This window comes from Gobio gobio (assembly GCF_949357685.1).
Source record: "Gobio gobio genome assembly, chromosome: 12".
In the NCBI taxonomy this organism is placed as follows: Eukaryota; Metazoa; Chordata; class Actinopteri; order Cypriniformes; family Gobionidae; genus Gobio; species Gobio gobio.
The window spans coordinates 3,661,534-3,688,603 of NC_137105.1; the positions used below are offsets into that span (position 1 = coordinate 3,661,534).

The 27,070-nt window shown below is 38.8% G+C and overlaps 1 protein-coding gene across 2 annotated transcripts in view; it reads left to right on the plus strand.

Annotated features, from left to right (window-relative positions):
* Window positions 1–27,070, plus strand: part of naprt (nicotinate phosphoribosyltransferase) — a 39,584-nt gene that overhangs the window by 6,583 nt on the left and 5,931 nt on the right. Inside the window, exons 2-10 of one of the 2 annotated variants that reach the window (XM_079831258.1) lie at window positions 133–260; window positions 334–416; window positions 15,128–15,258; window positions 16,948–17,063; window positions 19,029–19,222; window positions 23,280–23,420; window positions 25,978–26,062; window positions 26,145–26,225; window positions 26,320–26,422. In XM_079831258.1, the coding sequence (XP_079687384.1) occupies window positions 133–260; window positions 334–416; window positions 15,128–15,258; window positions 16,948–17,063; window positions 19,029–19,222; window positions 23,280–23,420; window positions 25,978–26,062; window positions 26,145–26,225; window positions 26,320–26,422 (1,062 nt within the window). The remainder of the gene's footprint in view (window positions 1–132; window positions 261–333; window positions 417–15,127; window positions 15,259–16,947; window positions 17,064–19,028; window positions 19,223–23,279; window positions 23,421–25,977; window positions 26,063–26,144; window positions 26,226–26,319; window positions 26,423–27,070) is intronic. The other variant, XM_079831257.1, reaches the window with a different exon arrangement.

The following is a 27,070-nucleotide window of genomic DNA, read 5'->3' on the forward strand; positions in this document are numbered from 1 at the left end:
ACGGCGTTATCTGCAAGCAAGTAGTTGCAACATGATGAATGCGAGCAAAGTCCAGTCAGTCCAGTGTGTTGGTGTCTCATGCCCGAGTTCCTCCATGAGCTCAGCATCATCTGATCATCCGGTGTGTTTCAGATGTGGAGTATCTGCGCTCCGTTCTCCCGGCGGACACTGATCCTGCTTTCTTCTCATACCTGAAGGAGCTGGACTGCTCCGCGGTGTCTGTGTCCGCAGTACCCGAGGGATCTGTGGTCTTCGCCCGAGTATGTGAGCGGTTCAGAGGTCAGAGGTTATCTGTTCTTCTGCTGCGAGAGCTTGAGTTGTTGCTGTTTTCAGGTTCCTCTGCTGGAAGTCTCTGGGCCGCTGGCTGTGGTTCAGCTGCTGGAGACCAGCCTGCTCTGCCTGGTCAACTACGCCAGGTAAACACTATAACATTCTAGTAAATGACACTCATTTCGTCTGACCAATCAGAGCAGAGTAGACCAATCACAACAGACTCGGCCAATCAGAGCAGAGGAGGCTCTCGGAAAGGAGGGGTTTAGAGAGACTGAATCCTTTATCAAACCGTTTCAGACTCTGCAATGCTTATAAAAGAGCTGATGCTGACTGGAGTGAGTGTGTAGTGTCGCTGTTTGAGCATAAACAACACCTGCAAAGATACAACGCTCAAAGTTCAAAGCAAACGGAGATATTTCATTTTACAGAAATTGCTTTTTAAAGGGATAGTTCACCCAAAAATGAAAATTAGTCCATAATTTACTAGTCTATAATTTACAAGTCATCCGAGGTGTGTATGACATTCTTCTTTCAGATGAATAAAATCTGAGTTATATTACACAAATCCAGGCTAATCCAAGCATTAGAATTGGATTTATAGTTGCTCTGTTTTTGAAGTCCATAAAAAGTGCATCTGTCCGTCATATAACTGCTCCACACGGCTCTGGTGTGTTAATAAAGGCCTTCTGAAGCGAATCGACGCGTTTGTGTATCCATAATTAAAACTTTATCAAGTAAAGTTCCAGCCGACCGCCTTCCCTGTTCAATTTATGGAAAAATTGTTGAAAGTTCCCCTGCCGATGGAAAGACTAACATGAGCAGGTATAGGCTCGTCATGACGTCACGAGTTTCACTGTCAACATTCAACACTTTTCCACGGAAGACGGTCTGCCGAAAGTTTACGTGATAAAGTTTTTAATATGAATATTTTTCTAACACAAACATGTCGATTTGCTTCAGAAGGCGTTTATTAACACCCCAGAGCCGTGTGGAGCAGTTATATGACGGACAGATGCACTTTTTATGGACTTCAAAAACAGAGCAACTATAAATCCAATTCTAATGCTTGGATTAGCCTGGACTTTTGTAATATAACTCAGATTTTATTCGTCTGAAAGAAGAATGTCATACACACCTCGGATGACTTGGGGGTGAGTAAATCATGGGCTAATTTTCATTTTTGGGTGAACTATCCCTTTAAGGACTACAACAAACGGCTGGTAGGGACTACAACGAGTTAGTGACATCACTAACCCTAATATTGACATAAACCCCGCCCCTGGGAACATGTTGAGAAGAGGAAGAGTTGTTGAGGTCGAGTCGCTCAAGCTGTCGTCCGTCTTTCACATTTATTAATACAGTACGAACACAAATGCAATAGCATGTCATAAAGCACGATGACATCATCAGTTATAACCGTAATTAAACTAAACTATCCCCGTTCTCTCTTCATATTCTCTGGCTCATCTCACAGCAGTTCCCACAGCATCGCTTTATAGATTATCATGACAGGATATGCTAATCAATGACTTGAAAATCATTAACTATCCCTTCAGAAACGTCCTCTCTCATTCTACATGTTGTCTCTTCTTCTTGAGTCTCTCCATCATTGTCCTACTCCAATTTGATCATAAAAGGCTGAAGAGTTTCTGTCATTTTCTGTGTGTGTGAGGTAATCAGAGCTGCTAACATGAGCTCTTGAAACTCCGCCCTCTTCCTGAAAGGAGGCGGGAGCAGCAGCTCATTTGCATTTAAAGGGATAGTTCACCCAAAACCAAAATGTTTGTTTTTCTGCTCGCCCCCAGGGCATCCAAAACGTAAGTGTGTTTGTTTCTTCAGTAGAACACAAATGAAGATTTTTAACTCAACCGTTGCAGTGTGATAGTCGTATAATGATGTCAATGGGGATATTTTAGAGTATGAGAACAATGAGTAAAAACACACAGACATACGAATCCATATTAAACCATGCGGCTCGTGGCGACACATTGATGTCTTAAGACACGAAACAATCAGTTTCTGCGAGAAACCCAACAGTATTTGTTATTTTATTACCTCTTATCAGACGAATGTCATCTAGTTTTCCCAGCACCATAACTTCCGGCGAATAAGGTCAAAATACTGGCGTGATCAAAGATATATAAACGTAGATGCCTCATTCGACCGATCCACACAGGCACTAATGAGGAATCTGTGTATATATCTATGATCGCGCCGCTATTTTGACCTTATTCACCGGAAGTGATGGCGCGGCTGATGCAGAGCCATAGAAAAAAATGAAATACATTTTTAATTAAAGCTGCGAGCAGCGATGACGGGCCCAAGCCGGTGGCACCGCCACCCCGGTGGCATCAGTTTAACTGTGCACGGCAGGCAATAGGCATTTAAAATGGGAAAACATAAAAGGACTATGTCAAAGTCATCTGAATTCACCACATTAACTGCAGCAGTTGGTGCTGCTATGACCACAAACCACAACAGCCACATCTATGAGATCAATTAAATTTATATGAATTTCATGTCAGATTATGTCAAAGGTCAAATTGGAATGAGTTCAGAATACCATTCGAATGCTGATGTTGTTTTATTCTAACACTTCTCTTCATGTGTTTTTGAGCTACCTTAGCTACCGTTTGTGCACCAATCTTATGCACCATAAAACATGCTTTCATTTCAATATGGGTGGTCCAATAAAATTTTTTTAATAAAAAATGTATAAATGGAGCCAAATCACAGAAACTGCAAAGATGATTTTAATATCAGTGTCAGGTAAGAGTAAGATGCGTGTCTACATTTTATGGAAGTTTATTATAAATAGCCACTTTTATAAAATCATGTGAAATTTATGTTTTAATACATTTATATTATATCAGTAAATAATTAATTTAAAGACATGTGCATCATACGTGATCTTGGCAAACACATCACATGACGTTTTTATTTCAAGTGATAGTTATTTGTGATAGCCTATATGAAAGGGTTAAATTATGATCAAGAGAGAAAGTCACACACACACACACACACACACACACACACACACACACACACACACACACACAATGATAGAGTGAGAGTGAGGGGGAGGGGAAGGACTGAGAGAAAGGCACACACACAAACTCACAGGGTGAGAGAGACCCCCCCCCCCCCCCCCCACACACACACACACACACACACACACACACACAGATAGAGAGGGGGAAGGGGAAAGACAGGCAGATGGCATTCCATAGACTTAATGGTTTGTATACTGTACAAACTGTACATTCTATCCCCCTACACTACCCCTAAGCCTACATATCGCACACACACACACACACACACACACACACACACCATAGCTGTCAACCCTCCCGTTTTTTCCGGGTTTCTCACGTATTTTAGCTCTTTTCCCGCTGTCTTCCCGTTTTAGTATTTTCCCGTAAAATATCCCGTATTTTTACGTTCTGATTGTGTTAACTCAGAACACGCAACTATCTGGTTTAGTGCCAGAAGACGCGAATGAGAAGTCGCGCGCACTGTGAGAAAATTTTCCGTGCACTCATCCGAGAGCGCGCACACGTCTCTCAGCGCGCAAATATTGAGTTCTCTTTCAAGTCTTGCTCTTGAATGGACAAACTCACGCAAAAAGTATGTCAACATATTGATGAGTATTCTAGCAGACATAGTCTGTATATGGCTTAAGTAAGCTTTATACAGTCCAGAAAAGACAACGCATATCCGAGGTCTTAAAGGGGCAGTAGCCTTTACTGCTGTCTGTTTAATGTCAAACAAAAGACAAGGGCATCACTCACTGCTCTTGATTGAATAACGTTTGTAAGTTTAATAGGATTAATCTTTAATTTATACAGTCATATATGCAATGTTATTTTACATTTGATCAATTTCTGTACCTGAAAACTAATGTTAGACGTACCTGAAAAACCTGAAAAGCATAGTTTATTTTATTAGTATCTTTGCTCAATAGTATTTATTTGTGCTGCTGCTTGTATTTAAATGATTTGTTCTTATTATTTTCTTTTGTTTTATTTGACAGTAGTCCTTTTTTCCCTGAACATAGCAAATACTGAACCGTACCGAAACGGTGAACCTTAAACCGTAATACAAACCGAACCGTGAGCAATCTGTACCGTTACACCCCTAGCGTAACGTATGATAAAATGACTGAAAAAAGGTTGGGAAACACTGGCTTAGGCTACTATCGAAGAAGAAGAAGACAGTTGCAGCCGCACGGTTGGGAGGAAGAGGGAAAAAGTAGCGGGAAGTAAACTTCAAGGAGAGTATAGTAATAATAAATGATAATAAATGGAATAAATAAATAATAAATGAAAATAATAAATGTTATATTTACCCATGGCCTTCCCTGTTATACAGAAATGTAATAGTTATCAAACCTTCCTTAACTGTATAAATAATAAATGAAATATAGATGAATCATCATTAAAGCTACAATTTTCTCTGTTCCCGTTGTTCTTTGATGAACATTAATGACAGGCTGACTCCACAAAATGACTCTAATTTGCCTCTTTGAAAAATAATTCTCTAATTTAACCTTATTACTATACTAATTGTAATATAAATAATACAAATATTAGAAGAAAAATATTTTAAGTGGTCATTATTGACAATAAATATTGCACAACTAGTATTTAGTACCAAAAGATCTCCTCAAAATATTCAATAAATATTATTGAACTAAAATATAGAACATTTATTTAATTGAAAAATAGTTAAGGTGTATGGTCACATTTGACCATCAATTAGTATGAGTATGACCAATTAGTATGGAATACCTGAAGGCTAAGTACAATAAAAAACATTAACATTAATGTTAACATTGTTGCATTACTCTCCATTATAAAACGATCCTGTATGGTTGATGTAATAATCAATGCACACTATGCTGTACTGTTTACCAAAACTTGCTGCAAACCCCTGTAAAGTGGAGCTGTTGTGTATCAAGCCATTCAAATGTATTGACACAGCGCTAGAAGTATTGAGATTTCTGTGAAGCACGACTGCGCGCGCCGCCGGGAGATGATAGAGCATGTCGCAACTCCGTATGGTTTTTCAACACTCTGGCTTTAACTGTTATGCCATATTAGCGCCAAAACGCTATTTATTGTTTGAATTTCGCATTAAAACTTTAAAAAATGTAAAAGCTTAGACATTGTTTAATATCAAAAGCAGGTTTGGCAATTTGGCGTGAGATTAAGTTGGGCAGCGTGAGAGCGTGAGACAGAGCCTGAAAGCGTGAGTGTCACGCCAAATGCGTGAGAGTTGGCAACCCTAGGCAAAAGAGAACTCGATGTGAGCAGGAAACTGACGCGAGTCTATCTATGCATCGAGTGTGTGTGTGTGTGTGTGTGTCAGTGTCCCTTGAATAGCTGACATGAGACGCATCCACACAGACAGGACACTGACACACACACATACACATACACACACACACACACACACACACACACACACAGACAGGACACACACACACACACACACACACACACACACACACACACACACACACACACACAGACAGGACACTAACACACACACAGACAGGACACTGGCATACAGCGCGCTCTCTTGTGTCTTGTCGCGCTTGGAAGCATGTACATGAATAGGAGCGTGATCATGTAACGCTAAGCAAAAATGGATATAAAAACGGACGCTGTGTTATTTGCGTTAAATATTTTTAATGCGTTAAGCTTCCGTTTCACGTTGACCGAGTTTGGTGGAGATTGAATAAAATCACCTACGAGGAGAACGTAAAAACTCAGACCCTGAATTATACAAATATTCACGTTCAAACAAAAACTTTCTGTGAAAAAAAGACACTTATAAACAGACACTTGTAGAAAATAATGTGAATTTTTTTTAAAAATAAATTTGAACTATGTCAGTAAATAATGAATTTAAAGACAAATGTGTCAAAAGTGATCTTTGCAAACACAGCACATGACCTTCTGTAAAGCACATGTATAGAAAACACACTCACACTCTGTTTTAAAAAAGAGTTCTGTCTGAATGAGTACATGAAATCACGGCTGTCAGGTGAAAAGAATTGGAACTCAAATGTGATTTAGAAAATGAGTCCTGTAGTGATATAGTGTCATAGTTCATGTCCACATTAACCACTACGTTGTAATACCAAAACCCATGTCATCATACACATTTGTGTCCTCATAAATCACATAAGCAAGCACAGAGAGAGAGAGAGAGAGAGAGAGAGAGAGAGAGAGAAAGGGAGTTTCAAAAATAATACAACACTGCCCCCTTTTGGTGATAGAGGGGAGGGCACACAAACAGCCAAAAACATTATTAAACTTTGACATGTTGCCATGGCAGCATTATTTGAAATATCAGGAATTCATTCATATGTCTCTATCTGTCATGTTTTCACATTATACTGATGAAGTTTGAAGTCAATCGTGTGAAAATAAGATGGTGATTCAAAGCATTTTTGAAAGTGACACACTTCCTGCTGCCAGTTGGTGGCACTATAACTTTGACTCACAAAAGTCATATCCATGTGATCGGCCTCTTACAACGAACACACAGCTGAAGTTTCATCCAAATCAGTCAATGTTTGCACAAGTTATTACACACTTCCTGTTTACCTTTTCTCGCCATAAATTCGTTGCTTCGCCACGGCCAAACCGTTTAAGATATCAAAAATCCGTTCGCAATTTAGCATCCTCTGTGTCTTGACTTCATGCTGACCGAGTTTGGCACTGATTGAAACAATGGCCTCGGAGGAGTATATTAAATTCCAGAGCATGTGTTTTCAGAACAACCCATATTAGCTCACTTCCTGTTGGGCTGACACGTAACTTAGAGCACGAAAGTTGTTTGGCCCGATGAGGTCTATATGTGTACCGAGTTTCATACATGTACGTGCAAGTGTGTTTGATATATAGACCAAGTTTTCAGACACCACTTTAGGGGGCGCTGTCGAGCCCCCCTGCCACGCCCGGGTACCAGCTTCAGCCCGGCTCTGATGGCTGCGCATTCCGATGTGTGTGCAAAGTTTCAAGAGTTTTTGAGCATGGTAAGGGCCCCAAAAGTGCCCGAGAAGTCGATAAAATAATAATAATTAAAGCTGCGAGCAGCGATGACGGGCCCAAGCCGGTGGCACCGCCACGCCGGTGGCATCAGCTTAACTGTGCACGGCAGGCAATATGCATTTAAACAGGAGAATATTTTAGAATCGCTCGAATGTGCCACATTTACCGCAGCAACTGGTGCCACTATCACCACAAGCCACACCCATGATGTAATTTAAATTTAGATTAATTTTAATATCATAGGATAAAATAGATAAAAGTTATATTTTCCTGCTCAAAATTTTGTAAGTCCAGAAGGCCAGTATTTAATTCAAGGTGTTTGTAGTTCTTTTTTACTTATTCACACTAAAGTAGGGATGAAACGGTAGGGGTGTGCATTGGCACTGCCCTCACAATTCGATTCGATTACGATTCACCAGGTAACGATTCGATTCAATTCGATTCTACGATGCATTGCGATGCATCAAAATTCTACTGCACACAACAAGGCAAATTTTTAATCAGTCATCATGAGGGAATACAAGCAGTCAGATATTGAACAACAGATTGTATTGGCTGCTATGTGTGTATTATCACTCTCCTGTATCTTTGACATAAATGTCATTAAATAAAATAAAATAGAATGGTACAGGGTATTGGATATGGCATTTTCAAACCTGAAAAAGAAAACATAAATCACTGCTTTCAGTGCTTTGAATGAGAAATGTTTTTCGTCTCTCTGCTTTAGAACCATTTGAAATTATATAGAGCAATAATAACCAACTAAGTTAACTTTTTCCAGCAGTGAACATAAGTGTTTTTTTTTTTACACACAGTAAAAAGCTCTAAGACAGGGCACTTCATGAACTCCTGTGCAAATATTAATCCGTAATTACAGTCACACTATTGTAACAACAACCACCACCCAGGCACCAATAAAAATATTCAGTCCAACACACACAGTAACGTTGACACTAGCGACTCGCCAATTCTCGTGCTTGATTTTAGTGTGGCAGGCGCGTTAGCAGGGCGTAAGCAGCGCATATTTTTTTCGGCGCCCATGTTAACAGATTAGAGCATTCACATCGCACGCAGAGGCGGCGCGGCAGCGCATCGCAGGAGCAGAAGCAGTAGTGCCGCGATCGTTTCGGCGCCGAGTCTATTTTTGCCACGCTGCTCACGCTGATTTAAAGCCACAGTGGATTGTTCTTGATCAAAACTGACCAGATTAACATGGAATATAACAAATTTCACCATGAAATCATGTAGTGAAGTGTCCCGTGTGTTTCACAATCACCATATGACATCCAGAGCTGTTAAAAAAATTAAAAACACAACACTGCCAGCAGTTTTTGCCCAAACTTCAAAAGCCTGTTTAAATGATTAAAGCATATATTCACTTTAATGTTAACTTACATTTATCATGTGAACTACTTATATACAACAAGTTATATGCATGTTTGATTGGGACAGAGGGGAACGCGGTCGCATTTGCAGCATATGCTGCCCATCATAAATCAAAGCACGAGACAGACGGGGCTCGGAGGAGAAGACCGGAAAATGTTACATAATGTACAATATTTGTCTGTATTTGCAATATCTGCGCGAGACAAAAGCTGCCCGTGTGAATCCACAATGGGGGCGCGTGCTCCGGCTCTCCATACCCACTGCTCCGCGTGCGGTGTGAAGCCGGCGTCAGAATCCGAAATGTGCCCAGATGTCCGCTTTCCAATCTTTGGGTGCGTTTTTAATTACCCGTCTATCACGGTCATCTCCCTCCGCCTCAGCCATCTTGATTGTTGTTGTTATGACCTTGGAAGTAATTGAAACTTCACAACTTTATTGTCCAACTCAAGTCCAGAAAATAAACGGTGACATAATCGATTATGGCACTTTGCCGCATCGATGCTGAATCGTGCATGCCCCGCATTGCGATGCATCGCTGAATCGATTATTGTTGACACCACTATGAAACGGTATGGAAATTTAACATCACGATTATAGTGACCCAAATTATCACGGTTATCAATATTATCACGGTTTTGTTCAAACAAGATGAAAGTGTTCAAAAAGAACAGATGCACACACTTAAAACATTTCAACAAGTTTTATATTTGAAATTAAACAAACAACAAATAACTAAAGCAGCTCTAAGCACTTTTTTAAGCTAGATTCTGTGGGATTTCTTTACTTAATGGCCGTCGTCAATAGCAACGCATAACGCATAAATAATAATAATTTGTCGTAAATATAATCTCTAATATTATCTCTGTAAATATATTCTCAAGAAATATTCTCATCAGTGTTCAGCTATGATGCATTTAAATCTAGCATATTTTGTGTTAGAGCCCAAACAGTATCCAAGTGAAATAATGCATATCCATATTTCCATATGATTTGACAGTTTATTTTATTAAATATCAAAATGTGTGCATCATACCTGACACCTAGATGAACACTTTACAGTCAGTTTTATGACTGTCATTCTCTTTAAATGCTAGTGAAGTTTGGTAACGTTATACACGTTTCAATGTTGTATGTAACTTTGCAGACGGTCCCTAACTTCGCCAGCGTTATGCCAGTCATATCAGATGCGCTGTGGTTCTGCTGTGTTTTTTTAAACCATTTTACCTAAATCACCAAAATAATAAATGTTATATTTACCCATGGCCTTCCCTGTTATACAGAAATGTAATAGTTATCAAACCTTCCTTAACTGCATAAATAATAAATGAAATATAGATGAATCATCATTAAAGCTACAATTTTCTCTGTTCCCGTTGTTCTTTGATGAACATTAATGACAGGCATCATCAGTGCTCCTGTCACTTTAAGAACAGCCGCGGATCTCACGCGCTGTCCCGCGCATCTCATTTCCTCACAACTCTTTAAGTTCATTTAAGACGTTATTTAACTAATTTAAGACTCGAATATGAGAATACTCACAATCCTCTGTGTTATGGTTTGTTCAAGAGCAAAAGAGAACTCGATGTGAGCAGGAAACTGACGCAAGTCTATCTATGCGTCGAGTGTGTGTGTGTGTGTGTGTGTGTGTGTGTGTGTGTGTGTGTGTGTCAGTGTCCCTTGATTAGCTGACATGAGACGCATCCACACAGATAGGACACTGACACACACACACACACACACACACACACACACACACACACACACACACACACACACACACACACACACACACACACACACACACACACACACAGCATACCGCAGCATAGCCATACAGTTTAAGTTCACCCACACTTTATATTAATAAAAAGGTTTACAGTGCAAATACTGTTGTTGCATATACTGTGCATAAAATTTGAAAACATTTGCAAAAAACACCACTGTATCATTAATTTTTTTTTTTAAACCTTTAAGTAACCATTTTTTAAACATCTATAAACATTACTTTTACATAGATAGACGGACCAGATATTCCTAACACTTTGGGAATACTTAAGGGTTACTAGTTGTTTTGTAAACTGTCTATAAACATTATCTGGATGGTTATTGTAAAGTTGCAACCGATGACTATAATACCTTGTTAAATAGTTAATAAACAGTACCAGTAAAACGTGGGCAGTACCAGTAAAACATGTAAACAGTACCAGTCAAACATGTGGGTTGTCCTGATACTGTACTTCAAAATGTAATAGTGTAAAAATTGCCACAGAATAAAGTAATTGTTCAAGATCTATTGGTAACTCATAAAAATAATGTCATATTTGCATAAACTGTCACTACCATATATATCCCGACACTAGCACATTAAGATAAGCTATGAAAAAAATCATGTTCCTCTGCCTCTTTCTGGTTAAATAATGTTTATAATAATTGTTAATATAGCATGCTATATTAACTATTCCAGGTTATTTATGCATAGCATAAATAATAGTTAGTAGAGCATGCTATGCCACTTTCATCAAAACCTATTACAAAGCTATAGCAATCTCATGTCATTCCGTCTTTTCGAAAAAAAAGTTGCACTAACTGTTCGTTACAAGCAGCATTTGCCATCAGGCAGGTAACGATAGCTAACATTAACATATTTTTGCTAGCCTACCTGCTGCAAACTTACACTTTTTTTGTACAAGACAAGTAGAGCTATTTTATCCAGTGTAATTTATCACATACCACTATCTTGTTTTTTCTTATCCTCCTCTTCCTTTCTCTTTTTTCTTTTCTGGCTTCCTGAAGCATAAAATTCCGCTTAAAATCCGAAGATTTTGTATTTTGCCGCAGCAGAGATCGCGTGGTTGTCTGGCTGCTGTCAGCGACTTCTGAGAGGGGCCCCTTAAGGGGGATCCCGATAACAGTGTCATTGCACTTTACTGCATTGACTATCAATGGGGCGCTCACACAGTTTGTCGTTTCATTTTATTCTTAACCTGTCGCTGTCTTGGGGCCCCAGGCCAGCTCGGGGCCCCAAGCAATTGCTTGGTTTGCCTGCCTTGTCGCGACGGGCCTGCACACACACACACACACACACACACACACACACACACACACACACACACACACACACACACACACACACACACACACACACACACACACACACACACACACACACACACAGAAAGAGAGTTTAAAAAATAACACAACACTGCCACCCTTTAGTGAGGGGAGGGCAGACAGAGAATAAATATTCAGAAGAAATATATTAAATAAAATAAATATATTGATCTGAAAAATAGTATGATTATTTTAAAGCTATTTGGTTACATTTTAATAAAACATTGTTTTAGTATGTTTTTAAACACACACACATACACGTTGTAATACCAGTGTAATACCCATGTCATTATACAAATTTGTGTCCTCATAAATCACATAAACAAGAGAGAGAGAGAGAGAGAGAGAGAGAGAGAGAGAGAGAGAGAGAGAGAGAGAGAGAGAAACAAGTTTTTTTTAATCCTGCTTCAAAACTAATACAATGCTGCCATCTTGTGTTCATTGAGGGGAGAGCAGCACAGACAGATACAGAATTGATTATTTAAAAAAATATTTAAAATAAATATATATATTCATCTGAAAAATAGTATAGTCATTTTAAATTAATCTAAGTTCAATTACCAAACATACAATCTTAATTTAATTTAAATCAAAATATTATTTTACAAGATATGAGACAATTTCTGTTCCCCTTTTTTTGTCCTTATTTAATCCCTCGCCATGGCAACACCGTTTGAGATATCCAATATTCGTTCGCATTTTAGCATCTTCCGTATCTTTGTTTCATGTTGACCGAGTTTGGTGGAGATTGAATAAATCGCCTACGAGGAGAACGTAAAAACTCAGACCCTGAATTACATAAATATTCACCTTCAAACCAAAATATCTGACTTCCTGTTGGTCGGAGCTAATGACTGTAAATTAGAAAGTTGTCCGGCTCGAAGAGAACAATATATGTACCGAGTTTGGTGACTGAAGATAAAACTAACCCCCCCACTTTTGTCAAAAGGTGGCGCTAGAGAGGCCCTCATCCCCGTCCATTTCTGATGCTTTGCCAATGTGTACTGACTGACATCTCTGATGTGTGTGTTGAGTTTCAAGCAGTTTCAAGCAATTTCAAGCATGCTAAGAGCCTCAAAACAGCCAAAAGATTATTAAACTTTGACACGTTGCCATGGCAACAGTATTTGAAATTTCAGGAATCCATTTCATACGTCTCTATCTGTCATGTTTTCACATTATACTGATGAAGTTTGAAGAAAATGGGGTGAAAATAAGATGGTGATTCAAAGCATTTTTGAAAGTGACACACTTCCTGCTGCCAGTTGGTGGCGCTATAACTTTGACTCACAAAAGTCATATCCATGTGATCGGCCTCTTACAACGAACACACAGCTGAAGTTTCATCCAAATCAGTCAATGTTTGCTGACGTTATAACACACTTCCTGTTTCCCTTTTCTCGCCATAAATTCGTTGCTTCGCCACGGCCAAACCATTTGAGATATCAAAAATCCGCTCGCAATTTAGCATCCTGGATATGTTCTCTTCATGCTGACCGAGTTTGGCAATGATCGAAACAATGGCCTCGGAGGAGTATATTAAATTCCAGAGCATGCGTTTTCCGAACAACCCATAATAGCTCACTTCCTGTAGGGCTGACGCATAACTTAGAGCACGAAAGTTGTTCGGCCTGATGAGGTCTATATGTGTACCGAGTTTCATACATGTACGTGCAAGTGTGTTTGATATATGGACCAAGTTTTCAGACCCCACTTTAGGGGGCGCTGTCGAGCCCCCCTGCCACGCCCGGGTACCAGCTTCAGCCCGGCTCTGATGGCCGCGCATTCCGACGCCTGTGCGAAGTTTCAAGAGTTTTCGAGCATGTTAAGTGCCCCAAAAGTACCCGAGAAGTCGAAAAAAAAAAAAAAAAAAAAAAAAACAAAAAAAACAAAGAATAATCCTTAGGGGAACAATAGGGCTCTGCGCCCTTTCAGGGCTTGGGCCCTAATAAGAAACAGAGGAAGAACAATAGGGCTCTGCGCCCTTTCAGGGCTTGGGCCCTAAATATGGATATTTTTCTTAAACAAACGCATCGATTCGCTTCAGAAGGCGTTTATTAACACCCCAGAGCCGTGTGGAGCAGTTATATGACGGACAGATGCACTTTTTATGGACCTCAAAAACAGAGCAACTATTACTGCCATTATAATGCTTGGATTAGCCAGAAATTTTTTAAAGGGATAGTTCACCCAAAAACGAAAATGTGATGTTGATCTGCTCACCCCTAAGGCATCCAAGATGTAGGTGTGTTTGTTTCTTCAGTAGAACACAAATGAAGATTTTTAACTCCAACCGTTGCTGTGTGTAACTCATATAATGCTTGTCAATGGGGTCTAATTCTATTAGAGTAAAAAAAACATGGACAGAAAACTTCAAATTAAACCCTGCGGCTTGTGACGACACATCGATGTCTTAAGACACGAAACGATCGGTTTCTGAGAGAAACCCAACGGTATTTATGCAAATATATGACCTCATATCAGACGAACGCTTCAGCTCTGCAGACTGACATCACTTCCTGTAGGTGAGGTCAAAATTCTGGCCGGGTCATAGATATATATACGTAGATTCCTCATTTTAGCGATCCACGCCATGATCCACGCAGGCACTAATGAGGCATCTATGTATATATATGATATATTTGCATAAATACCGTTGGGTTTCTCTCAGAAACCGATCGTTTCGTGTCTTAAGACATCGATGTGTCGTCACGAGCCGCGGGGTTTAATTTGAAGTTTTCTGTCCATGTTTTTTTTTACTCTAATAGAATTCGACCCCATTGACAAGCATTATATGAGTGACACACAGCAACGGTTGGAGTTAAAAATCTTCATTTGTGTTCTACTGAAGAAACAAACACACTTACATCTTGGATGCCTTAGGGGGAAGCAGAAAAACATCACATTTTCGTTTTTGGGTGAACTATCCCTTTAATATAACTCTGATTATATTAGTCTGAAAGAAGAATGTCACACACACCTCGGATGACTTGAGGGTGAGTAAATCATGGGCTAATTTTCATTTTTGGGTGAACTATCCCTTTAAAGGGACACACACAAAAACAGCACGTTTTTGCGCGCCCTCAAAAATGACAATTTTAACATGCTATAAAACATGATCTGTGGGATATTTTGAGATAAAGCTTCACATACACAATCAGAGACTTATTTTACATCTTGTAAACAGGGGCATTATAGGACCCCTTTAAAAAGGTTGCGATATCGTTGTAAAGTGGAATCTAAAGTTTGTGTCGCTTAACGAATGTTTGCTTCTGAACTCTCTCTCCTCTCAGTCTGGTGTGTAGCAATGCTGCTCGTTTCCGTTTGGCTGCAGGTCCCAGACGCAGATTAATGGAGATGGGACTCAGAAGAGCTCAGGGTCCGGATGGAGGCCTGACCGCCTCCCGATACACTTACATCGGTGGTAAGTGATGCAAAAACACACTGAGGGTCCTATCACACACCCGGCGCAATGACACGCCAAGCGCGACACAAGTGTGTTCTGCTAGTTTCAGCCGGACGCAGTTCTCATGTCCTCGTTGTTTAAATATCAAATTATCTGCTCATCTGTTCAGCCATTGGGCGTCTGGTCTGAACACCAGGTGTGATCAGGAGCATTGCTGGAGCTGCTATTGGAGGAACTGAAAACACTGACCATTGATCAACACACACCTGCTCTAAAGTCACACACACACACACACACACACACACACACACCTGCTCTAAAGTCAATAGTGCAGTATTTGTGTTATTTAAAGGGTGTGTTAGTGATATGAGCCTATAGGAGGAGCACAACACACTCACACTCTGATTATTACACACACAGGGACACACAGGGCAGCACACACACACACATTACACATACAGGGCAGCGCACACACACACACAGGGCAGCACACACACACTGATTAGTACACACACACTGATTATTACACACACAGGGACACACAGGGCAGCACACACACACACTCATTACACATACAGGGCAGCGCACACACACACACAGGGCAGCACACACACACTGATTAGTACACACACACTGATTATTACACACACAGGGACACACAGGGCAGCACACACACACACTCATTACACATACAGGGCAGCGCACACACACACACAGGGCAGCACACACACACTGATTAGTACACACACACTGATTATTACACACACAGGGACACACAGGGCAGCACACACACACACTCATTACACATACAGGGCAGCGCACACACACACACAGGGCAGCACACACACACTGATTAGTACACACACACTGATTATTACACACACAGGGACACGCAGCACACACACACACTCTGTGTGTACTGCTGTGTGTCCCTGTGTGTAATAATCAGAGTTTGTGTGTGTGTGTACTGCTGCGTGTCCCTGTGTGTGTAATAATCAGAGTGTGTGTGTGTGTGTGTGCTGCTGCGTGTCTCTGTGTGTGTAATAATCAGAGTTTGTGTGTGTGTGTGCTGCTGCGTGTCCCTGTGTGTGTAATAATCAGTGTGTGTGTGTGTGTGTGTGTGTGCTGCTGCGTGTCCCTGTGTGTGTAATAATCAGAGTGTGTGTGTGTGTGTGTGTGTGTGCTGCTGCGTGTCCCTGTGTGTAATAATCACACACATACACTCTGATTATTACACACACAGGGACACGCAGCAGCACACACACACACACACACACACACACACACTCTGATTATTACACACACAGGGACACGCAGCAGCACACACACACACACACACACACTCTGATTATTACACACACAGGGACACGCAGCAGCACACACACACACACACACACACACACACTCTGATTATTACACACACAGGGACATGGCATTCATTCGCACAGAGAACCGCAGGATTCATATTTAAATAGTCTTTTTGCGGTTTAATATTCACAGACACTCGTCTACATCACCAGATGCGTTCTCAGGCACTGATTGATTTAATGTGAATTGGTACTCGGAAAACCCGACGTAATTCAAGCAGTGCCCTTAAAAGTGCCGAGTTCGGTAACCGACCCTAACGATGAGTCCATTGAAGTATTTTTATGACACTTTTTTGGTCTTGAACATCATCTGAACTGCTACTAATGTTTGATTTTCCAGGTTTTGATTTGACTAGTAATGCTCTGGCCGGGCGTCTGTTTGGCATTCCTGTGGCGGGAACCATGGCACACTCTTATGTCACTTCCTTTTCCTCCCTGGAGGAGGTGTGGCCACAGGTGCGCACCACACTTCAGTGTTTGTGATCAATATCACCGGTCAAAAAAAGTCTCTTCTGCTCACCAAGGCTGCATTTATTTGATCAAAAATACAGTCAAAATTGTGAAATATTATTATAATTTAAAATAAATTGTGAATATATATATATTATATATATAGTAAAGTGTAATTTATTCCTGTGATCAAAGCTGAATTTATCATCATTACTCCAGTCTTCAGTGTCACATGATCCTTCACAAATCATTCTCATATGTGGATTTGCTTTGCATTTATTTGAGATAGAAATCTTTTATAACATTATAATCAGTGTCGGGGAAAGTTACATTGAAAAGTAATGCATTACAATATTGCGTTACTCTCTTAAAAAGTAACTAATAGAGTTACTTAGTTACTTTTTAAGAAAATTAATGCGTTACGTTACTTTTGCGTTACTTTTTCTCACCTGGGCTGGGCTTGTTTTTGTTTTATAACAAAAAAGTTATATTTTTGTGCAACGGTAAAGACCTCTTCATACCAAAATGTAAATAATAAGCCCCAGGCTGAGGAAAAAATGCAGATTCCCGCATGAACACTAGAGGGCGCAGCTCTGGATAACGGGAGAATAGGATGCAGGAGAAAAAAGTTTTACCAATAAAAAAAATATAGTAATTTTCATCATCAAAGGTCAGCAGCAAGACATTGGTAAATTAAATATAAAGGTAGATTATGCATAAAAATAGTTGTTTTATTTGACATTTAATTATTGGAGGTTTGCATAGTACTCTGAGTTTGCATTTGACTGATTTTAATCATTTTGAGGAGTTCAGAATCTTTATTGTGCAAGTGAGATAAATAAATGCTCACATTTAGTCTTGAAATACCAGTGTTGGGGGTAACGCATTACAAGTAACTTGTGTTACATAATAATATTACTTTTTCCAAGTAACTAGTAAAGTAACGCATTACTTTTCAAATGTACAACCAGATATCTGAGTTACTTTTTCACATTAATTTGACTGACAGCTCTCTGTCCCCGTCAGAGGTGTGTGTGTGTGTGTGTGTGTGTGTGTGTGTGTGTGTGTGTGTGTGTGTGTGTGTGTGTGTGTGTGTGTGTGTGTGTGTGTGTGTGTGTGAACATGAGGGTTATTGTAGTTCTAGACTAAATGTGAGCATTTATTTATCTCACTTGCACAATAAAGATTCTGAACTCCTCAAAATGATTAAAATCAGTCAAATGCAAAATCAGAGTACTGTACAAACCTCCAATAATTAAATGTTAAATAAAACAAATATTTTTATGGATAATCTACCTTTATATTTAATTTACCAATGTCTTGCTGCTGACCTTTGATGATGAAAATTACTCGATTTTTTGTTTTTATTGGTAAAACTTTTTTTTCTCCTGCATCCTCTTCTACATTATCCAGAGCTGCGCCCTCTAGTGTTCATGCGTCAATCTGCATTTTTACCTCAGCCTGGGGCTTATTATTAACATTTTGGTATGAACAGTCTTTACCGTTGCACAAAAATATACTTTTTTTGTTATAAACAAAAACAAAAACAAGCCCAGCCCAGGTGAGAAAAAGTAAAGCAAAAGTAACGTAGCGCATTACTTTTCCTAAAAAGTAACTAAGTAACTCAATTAGTTACTTTTTAAGGGAGTAACGCAATATTGTAATGCATTACTTTTCAAAGTAACTTTCCCCAACACTGAGAACTACAATAACCCTCATGTTCACACACACGCCTCTGCTCTTATTTTTCTCAACATGGGGCAGGAGAGCTGTCAGTCAAATTAATTTGAAAAAATAACTTTAAAAAAAAAAATGCGTTACTAGTTACTTGGAAAAAGTAATATTATTAAGTAACTCAAGTTACTTATAATGCGTTACCCCCAACACTGATTATAAATGTCTTTAGTAACACTTTTGATAAATTTCTTGCTTTCTTTCTTGATTGTTTTAATATAAGTCTTGTCACGGCAGACTCTGGAGCCCTGTGGCGGTGGCGGCCCTGTGGATTTCATCTGTCTGGTGAAGGGATGGCTGGGTCGCGTCTGTCAGCTTTTGGGGTCAAAGACCAACCTCATTCGAGAGGGCGAACTGGCGGCCTTCCTGTCTTACGCCATCGCATATCCTCAAAACTTCCTGCCTGTGATTGACAGCTACAGCGTGAGCTGGTGAGCTGGTGAGATGGTTGTGTGCAGAGGTGGACAAAGTACACAACTCCATTACTTGAGTTAAAGTAAAAGTACTATTGGTTAAATATTACTCCATTACAAGTGAAAGTTGTAAAGATAGATTTTTACTTAAGTAAAAGTACAGAAGTACTTGCTTTTAAAAGTACTTAAAGGTAGGGTAGGTAGGATTTGGTTAAAAAACTTTTTTTCCAAATTTGTTTAAACTTTCTTTATATATCAATACATAATTAAAATGTAAGTACTCAGAAAAAGAAAGTATAAAAATTGAGTGTCTGTAGACCTCTCACGACTGTTTTAAAGACAGCTCATTATTTACATTCACTCCACCTTCTCCCTTCTGGGCTCTTTCCAAAGCCACGCCCCCAAAACACATGAACACGCCCACCGCGATCAGCTCAGCTGGAAGACGCATTATTAACCTGAGGCGAGCGGAGAAGAAGTGCATGTAGTGACATCATGTCAGAATCACATGTAATAAAAAATCTAACTTTATCATTATAAATATAAACAAATAAGATGTCTCTAGTACTCACTATCAAGCTAGAATAACGATACTGGTAAAGTTTAAAATACACACACAACACAGTGTCTACGACACACACAGATACAAGATAAAAACATCAACATGAACATTGTATAAACAAGTATATAAAAACAAACCAAGGGCCGAAATAAACGTGCAGGTACAGTTCCCGGTGAACATGGTAAAAGAGTTTAGACAGAGGGTAGCAGCTAAAGCTAACTTAGTTCTAAAAAAAAGTTCCTGGATGCGGTGTACTAGCTTTTACACATGCATTTTGTTATCTAAAGTTACATTTTGCAAAATTCAACACGACAGCGATCAACTTGAGCTAAGCATATTGAGTATTTATCATCTCTACTAATGGCTCGCTAAGTGTATAACATTGTAACTTTATGCTAAGTAATGTTATGTTAGCTATATTAGGCAGCTACGTGTGCTAGTGAGACATGCTTCATGAAAACATAAACCAAAAAAATGTATAATCAAAATGAAAGATGACCTGTCCAGCAGAAATACAGCCTCTTGAACTCCTCAAATCAAACGGGTGCGCCAGGGTTGCCAGGTTTTCACAACAAAATCCGCCCAATTGCTACTCAAAACTAGCCCAAAACAAGCCCAATCGTGTTTCTCCGGTAAAAATCGCGTTTGGGGGGTAAAATATGTGTCTTTTTGGTAGGGCTGCCTGCCTAAATTCGCAAATCCCGGGTCAAAATATCACATAATTGGGGTCGCTTCAACCCGCGGGCAGTTTTTCATGTCCGCGGGTTGAAGCGACCCCAATTATGTGATATATAGCAACAGTGTTGAAGTAGCCCGACTTGGCAACACTGGGTTGCGCATGTGGGCAGATCCTGGAGCAAAAGCGGTGGTTGCCATGGTAGCGAGAGAGAGTGACAGTCGCCCAAGCCAATCACTTGTTTCGGCCCGAACGAAAATAATGAGCGGTGTTTATTGCGGATTAAAAAGTCTAGAGTCACTCGATTTTTATACTCTCTTTTTCAGAGTACTTACATTTTAATTATGTTTTGACATATAAAGAAAGTTTAAACAAATTTGGACAAAAGTGTTTTAGATCATTCTTACCTACCCCACCTTTAAGTATCAAAAGTAAAAGTAAACGCAATATTTTATTATTGTTGTATGAATGCACGCTGTTCCATCATGGTGGTTTAGGCCAGTCATGCTCCATCTGACATGCTGGCATACCTTGAACTCATTTAAATACTTGCTTAAAAGTTACTAGAAAAAATACTAGAAAAGAAAGGTTTCTACATTGTGTTTATCTGACAGGATTATGTAAAAACATATTTCTGAAAGGACTTCATTTAAGGACATTATTAGCCGAACTACAATTTTGCATGCTAACTAACATCATTGTCGAACGTTAGCTATGCGTTAGCGCTGTATCCATAAGGCTATGGCAACTTGGCGGGTAAATCTATAAAAATCATTTGACCAATCATATTTCATACCAGTGTTAATTTTGACAGCAAATTTGGATTTAGTTTTAGTCATAGTCTTTTGACTATAACATTTTAGACATCTGAATTGTTTAGTTTTAGTCTAGTTTTAATTGACTATAATAAGATTTTAGTAGATTCAATAGACTAAAATTCAGTACTTTGTTGTCTGGCGTCTGAGAGGCAGCTTTCTGTGTGCGCTTTCATATCGTCACACTTTTTCAGACTTATCCACGTCTGCTCTTCTGAATTTTAACTTTTAAGTATGACTTTGGTTGCGTCTGGGAACTGCCGCCTTCTATTTTGCCATCAATTGATTGGTTGATTGATTGATTGATTGATTGATTTTATTTCTGGATCAAACCGGTACAAAAAGAAAGAAACAGTAATCCAAAAGGATAACATGCTAAAGTAAAAATACTTATTTCCAGCATGGTCCTTGGTGTTACACACTGTAAAACAATAAACAGAAACATAATGGACAAAAATAAAGAAAAAACAAAAACAAACCCATACAATATGAAGAGGAGGGTAAAAAAAATCACGTAAAACAAACTAAAACAAAATAAAAACACTATAAAGACTCTCCAAACTATTAATAACTAATTTACCCTATCCCATAAATGTTTTTTGACCTGTGTTTTAAAAATCCCTCTTGATGATAAGAGTTTTGTAGCAGTAGGCAAAATATTCCATGCCATGATACCAGTATAAAAGAAAGAATTTTTAATTGCATTTGTAGCTCTAGGAACTATGCAAGAGCGGATGCTGGCCCTAGTATTATAGCCGTGTTCAAAAAATACTTGGAAATCATTGAACTTCATGTGATTCTACAAGAGCGATCACTGATAGGCTGTCTGCAAAAAAAAAGGAAAACAAATCATCCACTGACTTTCAAAGCGGCTACGGCTTTCTACTTCGAGGGCCTTGATAGAAATGTAATGGAGTAAAAAGTAAGATATTTGTCTTTCAAATGTAGTGAAGTAAAAGTTGTAAGTTTCCATAAAAAATACTACTCAAGGAAAGTACAGATACTCAAAAAGTGTCCTTAAAGGGTTAGTTCACCCAAAAATGAAAATTCTGTCATTAATTCCTCACCCTCATGTCGTTGGACACCCGTCAGACCTCCGTTCATCTTCAGACACAAATGAAGATATTTTAGTGTAAATCTGATGCTGAGAAAGGCTTCAGATAGGCCTCCATTGGCATTCAGTACATTTACACTCACAAGACCCATAAAAGGCACTAAAAACGTCGTTACAAAGTCCATCTCACCACAGTGACTCTACAATCATTTTACGATGCGACGACTAGTTTTTGTGTGCAACATTTTTTTAAAATAACGCCTTTATTCAACCTCTTCTTGTCTTCCGTGTGTGTCTCCACGACGCATGCGAGAGAATATGAGCAGATCCGGCGTTCGGGAATCCATGAAATGCCACTTTAACCCCATTTTGAGCACTACGCCGAGACCTAAAGCACGATCAATGTAGAATTCAACAGCTGAGATACGCGCATCTTCCTCTGCTTGTAAACAAATCTCTTCTGGTCATGTGTCCGAACGCCGGATCTGCGTCATATTCTCACGCATGCGTCGTGGAGACACACGGAAGACAAGAACAAGTTGGATAAAGGAGTTATTTTAATTTCTTTTTGCGCACAAAAACTAGTCGTCGCATCGTAAAATGATTGTAGAGTCACTGTGGTGAGATGGACTTTGTAACGACGTTTTTAGTGCCTTTTATGGGTCTTGTGAGTGTAAATGTACTGAATGCCAATGGAGGCCTATCTGAAGCCTTTCTCAGCATCAGATTTACACTAAAATATCTTCATTTGTGTCTGAAGATGAACGGAGGTCTGACGGGTGTCGAACGACATTATTGACAGAATTAATGACAGAATTTACATTTTTGGGTGAACTAACCCTTTAAGTACAGTACTCAAGTAAATGTACTTAGTTACTGTCCACCTCTGGTTGTGTGTTTTATCTGGCTGTGGATGACTGTGGTGTGTGTGTGTGTGTGTGTGTGTGTGTGTGTGTGTGTGTGTGCAGTAGCGGTCTGCTGTGTTTCTGCGCTGTGGCTTTGGCTCTGAACGAGTTGCAGTATCGGCCGCTGGGCGTCCGGCTGGACAGTGGTGACCTCTGCAGGCAGTCGCTGGAAGTGCGGCGCGTCATCAGAGAATGTAGCAAACAGTGAGACAAATAACTCATTAAAGCATTAGTTCACTTTTAAATAAACTTTTGCTGATAATTTACTCACCCCCATGTCATCCAAGATGTCCATGTCTTTCTTTCTGCAGTCGAAAAGAAATTAAGGTTTTGGATGAAAACATTCCAGGATTGTTCTCCATATAATGGACTTCAATGGGCTCCAAACGGTTCAAGGTCCAAATGACAGTTTCAGTGCAGCTTCAAAGGGCTTTAAACGACACCAGATGATGAATAAGGGTCTTATCTAGACAAACCATCAGTTTCTGCGAGAAACCCAGCAGTATTTATGCTAATATTTTACCTCTTAACAGGAGAAATGAGATCGTCTCTGAGCTCCGTCATAACTTCCGGCAAGTGAGGTCAAATTAGATCTTGGTCATAGATATATTGATAGTAGATGCCTCATTCTACTGATCCGTGCAGTCGCTAATGAGGCATCTACTATCAATATATCTATGACCACGCTCGTATTTGACCTCACTCTCCAGAAGTTATGGCGGAGCTCAGAGATGATCGCGTTTCTCCTGATAAGAGGTAAAATATTAGCATAAATACTGCTGGGTTTCTCGCAGAAACTGATGGTTTGGCTACATAAGACCCTTATTCATCGTCTGGTGTCGTTTAAAGCCCTTTGAAGCTGCACTGAAACTGTCATTTGGACCTTGAACCGTTTGGAGCCCATTGAAGTCCATTATATGGAGAAAAACCCTGGACTGTTTTCATCCAAAACCTTAATTTCTTTTCGACTGCAGAAAGAAAGACATGGACATCTTGGATGACATGGGGGCGAGTAAATTATCAGCAAAAGTTTATTTAAAAGTGAACTAATCCTTTAACACACACACATTTTACTACTACTCATACTTGCTGTTAGAGTGAATTATTTTAGTATTATTTATACATCATATTTTTAATTATTAGCTTTTTTATATATTTTCAGTTTCATGTGCTTTTGTCATTTTTATTAGCTTTGTATATTTCTAGTTAACTTCATTTTATTTTAGTACTTCAATGTATTTATTTCAGTTAGTTGCTAAGGCAACATTTTATTTACGGTTCTAAAGTTTAATATTTGTTATTTTATTTCAGCTTAATTTTAATAATATTAACAAAACATTAACAAAATCCATATTAAATAAAAAACTATGTATAAAAAAAACTTATTTTATTTCAGCTAGTTGCGAAACATTTTGTTTACATTTAAGTTTTACTTAATGTAATATTTGTTATTTTATTTCAGCTTAATTTAATTTAATAAATACCAAAAATTATTTTTAATAGCTTTAGATTTAACCAGGGATAATATTGTTAACTAAAACAAAAACTATAAAATTGTCATTACTTAAAATTAATATTTACTGAAATAAAATATAAGAAACCTAAACTTGTTTTATTTCAGATATTTTATTTACACTTTTTTTAAGTTTTACATCTAATATTATTTATATTAAGTATTATATCTAATATGTTATTTTATTGCAGCTTCATTTAATGTACATACCAAAAATTATTTTTATTTGCTTTATTTTTAACCAAGTTTAACTAAAATCCTTAAAAATTACTTAAAATGAACATTACATTTAATGAAATATAACAAAAACTAAACGTGTTTTATTTCAGCTAGTCATCAAGGCATTATTTCTCATTTTTTATTTTTAATAGCAGTGAAAATATTGGTAATTAAAACGAAAACTATAAAAATGTAATTACTTAAAATAAACATTAAATGAAATGATAAAATATAAAAAAAAACTAAACTTATTTTATTTCAGCTAGTCGTCAGACATTTTATTTACGCTTTTTAAGTTTTACATCTAATATTGTTATTATATTAAATATTATATCCAATATGTTATTTTATTTCAGCTTAATTATACCAAAAATGATTTTAACAAGTTTATTTTTATCCAAGTTTAACTAAAATCCTTAAAAAAATCCTTAAAATGAACATTAACTGAAATAAGTTTAGTTTTTGATATATTTTATTATTTCATTTAAAGTTTATTTTAAGGATTTTTTTTTAAGGATTTTAGTTAAAAATAAAGCTATTAAAATCATTTTTGGTATAATTAAGCTGAAATACAATAACATAAATACTAGATGTAAAACTTAAAAACGTAAAGAAATGTTTCTTAACTAGCTGAAATAAAATAAGTTTAGTTTTTACATCAAGTTTTACATCTAGTATTTATGTTATTGTATTTCAGCTTAATTATACCAAAAATGATTTTAAAAGCTTTATTTTTGACCAAGTTGAACTAAAATCCTTATAAATGACTTTAAAATAAGCATTAACTTAAATAAAATATAACAAAAACTAAACTTGTTTTATTTCAGCTAGTCATCAAGGCATTATTTCTCATTTTCATTAAGTTTAAGTACCAAAATAACTCAATCTAAATAAAACGAAACTATATAGACATATTTTTAATAAAACAAAAACTAATAAAAATGGCAAAATTACAAAAACTTTCAAATTAAAATAAAAAGTATAGTAGTAAAGCAGAGATGGTAAAATAACTCCAGCTTGTGTGTGTAGGTTCTCAGTTCCTCAGTTCGAGTCTCTGCTCATCGTCGGCACAAACAGTGTTTCTGAGCAGAGTCTCTCTGAACTCAACAAGAAGGTAAGAGCTTCTCACATCACAAATAAACTACGTTCCTCTGCAGTCAAGACGTACATCACCTGTGTGTGTGTGTGTGTGTCAGGATAATGAGATTGATGTGGTTGGTGTGGGCACTCATCTGGTCACATGCACGCGTCAGCCCTCTCTAGGGTGTGTATATAAGGTACCCAGAGCTCTCCAGCTATCGCAGAACTCACACAAAGTGCTTTATTAACACATGCTCATGGCTAACTCACTGTGGTTTCCCCTCACCTCAGCTGATAGAGGTCAGAGGTCGTCCCAGAATGAAGTTCAGTGAAGATCTAGAGAAAAGCACACTACCCGGAAGGAAGTCTGTCTATAGGCTTCTGGACAAAGACGGTCAGTATTTATCTGTTGTCTATAGACACTATAAGTATTGGGACGCCCCACCAAATCTCAGGTGTTGAATCACTTCATGGCCACAGGTGTATAACTCAAGCTCTAGTGCAGACGCTTCTACACACATCAGTGAGAGAATGGGCCGCTCTCAGGAGCTCAGAGAACCGTGATTGGTGGACACCTGTGCAATAAGTCCATTTGGGACATTTCCTCACTACTAAATATTCCACACTCAACTGTTAGTGGTGTTATAACAAAGTGGAAGCGATTGGGAACAACAGCAACTCAGCCACGAAGTGAAATCAGAGCGGGGTCAGCGCATGCTGAGGGTCACAGAGCGGGGTCAGCGCATGCTGAGGGTCACAGAGCGGGGTCAGCGCATGCTGAGGGTCACAGAGCGGGGTCAGCGCATGCTGAGGGTCACAGAGCGGGGTCAGCGCATGCTGAGGGTCACAGAGCGGGGTCAGCGCATGCTGAGGGTCACAGAGCGGGGTCAGCGCATGCTGAGGGTCACAGAGCGAGGTCAGCGCATGCTGAGGGTCACAGAGCGGGGTCAGCGCATGCTGAGGGTCTCAGAGGTCGCCAACTTTCTGCAGAGTCAACAGCTCCAGACCTCCAAACTCCTGTGGCCTTCAGATGAGCTCAAGA